At 41.9% G+C, this 6,658-nt stretch overlaps 1 protein-coding gene across 1 annotated transcript; it reads left to right on the top strand.

Moving 5' to 3' along the window:
* The first annotated feature begins 207 nt into the window (after positions 1 to 207).
* On the top strand, positions 208 to 2,925 carry LOC139654377 (serine/threonine-protein kinase pim-2-like). The gene is made up of 8 exons (XM_071531427.1): positions 208 to 262; positions 527 to 699; positions 1,000 to 1,077; positions 1,163 to 1,210; positions 1,599 to 1,820; positions 2,225 to 2,402; positions 2,516 to 2,692; positions 2,834 to 2,925. Exons 1-8 carry the CDS (start codon positions 208 to 210, stop codon positions 2,923 to 2,925), a joined length of 1,023 nt encoding a protein of 340 aa, XP_071387528.1.
* The last annotated feature ends 3,733 nt before the right edge of the window (positions 2,926 to 6,658 follow it).

Below are 6,658 nucleotides of genomic sequence, written 5' to 3'. Positions count from 1 at the left end.
TTATTTTATGGATTGATAAGGAACAGTTAGTGGACATTCTGTCAGCTCTATGATGTCATAGGTGACCACAGAATCCAAGACAGTCCAGTTCAGTTCAGGTTGCCACATTCCAGCGACAACACTGCGACAAACAGACAAATATACAAGCTTTGCATTCAACTGACATTAAGACCATATTTTACAATTTTAACACTCCTGAACCACAACATGTTCAGTAGACCTGCACAGTCTCTACCTGCTTTCACCTGTAGGAGAGATCTTGGTGAGTATGAAATCCTAGCAAAAACCTGCTGTCCCTCATAAATGTTAATCCATATGATTTATCAGGTAGGGGGGGCACTAATTTCAGGTTAGTCCCTCAAGTTATAGCTCTGATTCCTGTGGTTTTGCTGTTTCTCTCAGCCTGATAAGGTATTTGTAATCTGGGGCCTGTGTCTTGACCTGATAGAAAGGCCATGTCGTACACCTCTACAACAATTCACCACCTGCAGGGTAATGGCCCCATGGCTTTTTGTCTCACTTGTAGGCAACCATGCCAGTGTAGCAGGAGCCAAGAGGCACACTGAGCCCTGCAACCTCCAGACAGAGGATGCCAGGAAGAGGAGGAACAAGAGGAAGGCCGGCACTGAGGAGAGCCGAGAGGGAACGAAGAAGAAGAGGAGAAGCACCCAAAGCCCTAGTGCACAACTGGGGCAGCGGGTAAAAGCGGAAGTTGATTCCCATCACAGCACTAACAGCAGAGGTCAGCCCATAGATAGGTGTTACGGTGTTACTTTGGCCTTTGAGTTTAGGATTGGGGTTAGAACTAGGATTATAGGTTAAAGATAGGGAGGGTTAAGGTAAGGCATGTAGTGGTTTGGGATTAGGGAATTAATTAATGGATGTTCCTCACAAGTATAGTAAAACATGTACTGTATATGTATGTATGTGTGTGTGTGTGTGTGTGTGTGTGTGTGTGTGTGTGTGTGTCTGTGTGTAATAGCTGATTTTGAAGCCAAGTACAAGGAGCTGCAGCCACTGGGTCAGGGAGGCTTTGGATCCGTCCATTGCGGCTACCGCAAGAATGACTATTTCCCTGTAAGTCTTACACACACACACAATTTACCGTTCACTATATCCTCTGTAAGTGCTGAGCTAAAGCATTTGTTTTTCTGTCCTGTAGGTGGCTATAAAACACATTCCCAGGGAAAAGGTGTTCCGCACAAACGTGGTGAGTGAGTTTGTTCTTTGTTTTTAAACGTTGAACATTTCTTTGACTTTCCTACATTGCTGACTCTTATATTGTGCATGAGAATAACATATGTATACTCATCCTCAGTCAGTCTTAAAGCTGCTTATATGTGAAGGACCTCAGTGTCTTGAGTGCATATACAAAACCCCAAACATTCCTGTTACTTACTCTTCTTAAACTCATTCGAATTTATAGAACCAAACAAGAGCAGCTTGGATAGGATGTGGAAACATAAGAGTACTGTATAATTATTTGTTTACATAAAGGTTTCATTGTTATTGCTTTTATCAGCTCGCACAGGCTAATCTCCTTCTCTTTCTCATCCACCCCATTGCACTCTGTATTTGTTGTGTATATGTTTTTTTAGATTAAGAATGGGAAGGTGTGTGAGCTTCCCCTGGAGGTGGTCCTGCTGTTGAAGCTAGCACCAGCACCAGGATCAATTGGCCAAACCGCAGCCATTGCCCTGATGGACTGGTATGATCTGGAACAGGAGCTGATTCTGGTTCTGGAGAGACCCTCCCCCTGCATGGACCTCAGGAAATATCTCGAGGACAGCGGGGGTGTCCTGGAGGAGCACGAGGCTAAGGTAGGCGGGTGGATGGATGTCTGGACGGCTGTGTGTGTGGTGTTCCCCTGAGGAGCAGTCCAGGGCATGTTAGCAGTCCCGCAGAGCAGAGTTTCCCCAGCTGGGGTGGGTCACCCTGGCTTAAGAGATGCTAACCCACCTAAAAGAATTTAATTAGTCCTGGTTTTAATTGAGAATTTTAGGGTGCGATCACACCTACAGTTAGTTTTCTTTGGTCTGAACCATGGTTCAGTATGCAAGTATGTTGTTGCTTTGTTGCAGAGAGCGGGGGGGAGTTCCTGAAACTCTAGCTATGCGTGACAGACTTGTCTGCACTCTTTGCTGTAATTTACCCTCTCTGGTGTTCAACCCACTCCCTCCCCTGTTTCTCTTTATCATTCTCTCTATCCTTCCCTCTATCTCAGATCATACTGAGGCAGCTCGTGGCTGCATTTATAGAGATCCATGCCAAAGGGGTCTTGCACCGCGATGTCAAACTAGAGAACATTCTAGTTGAAACTGTGTGTGATATCCATCGTTTCCGGGTCATTGACTTCGGCTGTGGTTGCACCCTGGAGGAGGGACCTTACACCACGTGCTGCGGTATGCCTGGCTGTTATTCCTGCTCTTCGCTTGTTTGACAATCTCTGAAATAATTGCTTTCAAGGAGAACAACCTCTGCAACCTCTTTCCCTCCATCTCTCTCTCTATTCTAGGTACCCGCTTGTACTTTCCTCCAGAGTGGTATGAACATCATTCCTACATGGCAGGTCCATTCACGGTGTGGCAGTTGGGTGTGGTGCTATTCACTTTGCTGAATGGTCACCTCCCCTTCTACACCAGGACCCATATCCTCCAATGCAACCCAGCTACCAACGACTGGCTGTCCCAAAGTAAAACACATGCACACACACACACCTTTTTTATTGAATTTATACTGTATTACTTTTAACGCCCACTATGTCCATATTCACATGTTCTGATGGAGCAGTGTGGCCGCCCCCTTAATCTTTGACTTTTGTTTTTCTCTCCAGATTGCCATGATTTGTTGCAGTGGTGTCTGGCCAAGTGTCCTGAAGACCGTCCCACCCTGGAGGACCTGCTGCTCCACCCCTGGCTGGAGTGAATCTGCTATTCACATTGTGGCAGCTGGGTGTGGTACTGTACACTATGCTGACTGGTCACCTCCACTTCTACACCAGGACTAGCCCCAAAGAGAAGTATCAAACTCACCATTAACAAGAACTTCATTTAGCTACGCCTTCCAAACGCCTGCTCCTTGGTGGCAAACTTACATTGAGTGTGTTTGGGTTTTATATCACGTACACGGCACCATCAAAGTTTCCATAAAGTCTTCCGTTTTCACAAAATGCAGCTTTTTGGAGATGGGAGCTAAGCTAAAATGCTACCATGCTGATGATGTCAACTGCACGCACAGGTCGCGTCAGTGTCATCAATGTGCAGAGCCGGACGGCCCTATACGCTCACTACACAAGTTGCGTAGGGCCCCGCAAATTACGCAAGGGCCCCGCCTCCCCCTCGTGTCAATGTTTACAACTTCAGTGAGAGGAGGAAGCGGAACTATCCTTCTGGTCACGAAAAGAGGGGGAAAAAAACACCATGAGAGTGAATTGCGGGAACAGCAATCAGGTAAACTTGTGTTCTCTCCTCTCCAAGTTTGATGTCAGCAAATAACAGTAACATTAAGTTGATGTGCTAGCTTTCACTGCATCTCTCTCTAGTCTGTCTGTCTTGCTAACCTAGCTGGGCAGTGCATTTCTTGGTCTGTCTGTGTCAACTATTTATTACGTTTGATAAACGGCAACGGGCAGCGGTGTTTATAGACTGCAGCTCGGAAAAATTAACTGCGTCGCGCGTGAACATGAGTTCATATGTGCATGCACAAAATGAAACTCGCGCTTTCCAGCAGTAACCTCTGTGGGGACCGTGATGGCGTGATGGCACTCCTCATAGGCGCACATAATTTTAAAACAAGACAATGATTATCTAGTCTCTCAGTCAAGGTTTAGTTACAACTCTGGACTAATGCAAGATGGAAAGCAATGGATTGACATTGACTAGTGATTAAATATTGAATTTAAAATGTTGATTAGCTGGGCATACTGGACAATATGGATGCTCTACAATTTCTTATTTATGTTAATGTTAATATTCACTTATCTTAAGATTCTATAGAAAATATTCTATTCAATAAATATTATTTGTTTATACCTCATCCTGTTCTGTATAGGTCTACTTATTCTTAGACTGACAGATGGAGCAAACTGTTTTAAAGGAGGGAGGATTGTAGTGGGAGCACTGGGGTGTCAGGTGTGACTGTGTGGCAATGGCAAATGGTTTACGTGGCTCACGGGTCACGTAGGAGGGCCCCTTAGCAGAATTTTGCTTAGGGCCCCATGGAGGTCAGGACCGACTCTGTCAATGTAGTAGCGTTAGCTGAGGCGTCGCTAAATGAAGTTCTCGTTAATGGTGAGTTTGATACTTTTCTTTGGGATGCTAGTAATGGCATAGCCATCTAGCGTCCCTTTGGGGCTACACCAGGACCAAGATCCTCCTCTGCAATCCTGAGATCAGCACCCGGCTGTCCCAACGTAAGCCACATGCACGCACACACACACACTTTTTTATTAAATTTATACTGTATTACTTTTAATGCCCCTATGTCCACATTCACATTTTCTGACAGATAAGTTTTCTCCCTGTCCTGAAGACCGTCCCACCCTGGAGGACCTGCAACTCCACCCCTGGCTGAAGTGAATCTGCAACTTACAGACAGACTTACAATCAAACAGTCTGTACTGAAAAACTTATATATATAAAACCACCTCCAGTATTTTTTTCTTAATGAAAGCTTCAAAGACACACTGGTACATACTGTTTCTGTACATTCTGTGTATATGAATCTACTGTATTTTTGCACACATTTCCACACCTATATGAATATTATCTGATAATCAAAACAGTCATCCAGAGGTTTTGGTGGAGATTTCAGTTCTACTACAAAATGCAAGAGAATAGGAGGATATTTAGAGAATTTGTGTTTGTGTGTGGATAAAATTATTTAGCAATCAAAATGATCAGCAGAATTTTCATCATAACATCTTTGGGACTAAAGAATAGACAGCAGTATTGACAGCATGAAATATGACATCCAGGTTATGACCAAAATGTTTTGGACATTTCACAATCAAAAAGAGGTGTGTAATGGTTTCCTTGTTATGTTTACAGGAGGTAAATGAGATGGGAATATCTGAAAATTTGAAGATAAAATAAACTGGCAGAATAGATTTCATGTAAGATTTTGAAGAAACATGACTATTGAAATGTTTTAGTTTATAAAAAGTACTTGCACAGACTTTGCTGATTTTGTTATTTTCATAGGATTTGTTGATGGTAAAAAATGCATTAAAAAACACCAGCATTATCCTTTAAAGTAACAATGAAACTGCATTTTGAGAGCATCTTGTTTCCTTAATGTGATGTATTTCCTGTTGTAACAGGATGTTGGGGTCAAAAGTGTAAAACAATTGGATATCAGTTAGGAAGGGCCGGGATTGTTCGAAAATCTGTAATAGTTTTATTGGTTGGATTTTTTATGTAGCCTCCTGGTACGCAATGAAATTGCCACTAAATTCTTGTTTTCCAGGAAGCTAAAAATGCAATAAAACTCTTTTTTGAGCTTAAATTGTCAAATGGGTGTATGGTATGATAGTTATAATTAGCTATAAAGGCGAAAAAGTCATTTTCATTTCAGTGTGACTTTAAATATTCAACCAAAAATGTAACATTTGAACACTGGTACTGACAAATGTTCATGGAAATTGCATTACATGTTTGTTGTGTTGAAACCCATGGCAGTTATACAAAATGTGTACAAATGTAGCCTTACTCAAAAAATCTACTCAAGTACAGTTTCTACAGTACTTCTAATTAGTTATCACACCCTTCATTTTATTAATCCCTCAGTTCTCCATGGGATATTTCTAGAAATCTGATAGAAGGGTTTCTTTTCATTAGCCTTTGACTGGTGTCAGTCAAATCTAGTTTTGATCATATCCCATCCTTTTTATCATGCAGTATATGGTCAGGACACGCCACCCTGTCTGTTCCCATTTGGATGACGAGTTCCTCAGCTTAAATGATGCTGAATGGCATAAATAAGGAAGCAGTGACAGTAACTCTTGACCAAATTGTTCTTTTTGAATTACGCATTACTACATTTATAAAGTTAGTGATTTTGTTTTCTAAACACGACCAAATCGAAACATAAGACACAAATGCATGTCTCTCTGAGCTGTTCTGCTCAGTCACCAACTCACAAACTCGTTCTCTTTCCTTTTACTGCCATTGCATTGAGGAACAGGTCTGAAAATCACACTTCTAGTACAAAAATGAACACGAACAAAACGGATTCTGACAATATATAAAAAAAAACTAGTCATTCTGCTGAACTGTGTTTAAGTGAATCGCTTTCTTTATGTTTAACACCGAAATCTGGTCGGAGGAAACATATGCCGATGGAACAAAGGCAATAAGTAAAGTAGTAACAATACTACATTTACCAATAATTGTAATATATATTGTTAGAATCTGCTTTGTTTGCATTCACTTATGTGCTAGAAGTGTGATTTTGAGACCTGTTTTGCTACACAATGGCAGTGAATGAAGAGAGAAAAAAAAACACACATTTCTCGAATCGCCTCTACCGGAGCAACGGATAACAGAGAATCGCTGATTTTTGGGGTTATATCATGTCCAGGAAGCTACACAAGCCAAGGTACTACCAAAGCTTATCACTTTTTTTTTTTTTAAAGATTTATTTTAGACATTTTTATTGA

This window comes from Centroberyx affinis, unplaced genomic scaffold (genome assembly GCF_046629955.1).
Source record: "Centroberyx affinis isolate AG114_WGS23_722 - 3 ecotype Tasmania unplaced genomic scaffold, CSIRO-AGI_Caff_v1 ptg002079l_1, whole genome shotgun sequence".
In the NCBI taxonomy this organism is placed as follows: Eukaryota; Metazoa; Chordata; class Actinopteri; order Beryciformes; family Berycidae; genus Centroberyx; species Centroberyx affinis.
This window is presented reverse-complemented; position numbering and strand designations above follow the sequence as displayed.

What these genes read in the sequence shown, in the direction of transcription:
- LOC139654377 (XM_071531427.1), top strand. Translation starts at nt 208, where the DNA reads ATGTTCAGTAGACCTGCACAGTCTCTACCTGCTTTCACCTGTAGGAGA. An exon ending in CACCTGTAGGAGAGATCTTG is followed by an intron (nt 263 to 526) that starts GTGAGTATGAAA and finishes TCTCACTTGTAG; the next exon opens with GCAACCATGCCAGTGTAGCA. An exon ending in GCAAGAATGACTATTTCCCT is followed by an intron (nt 1,078 to 1,162) that starts GTAAGTCTTACA and finishes TCTGTCCTGTAG; the next exon opens with GTGGCTATAAAACACATTCC.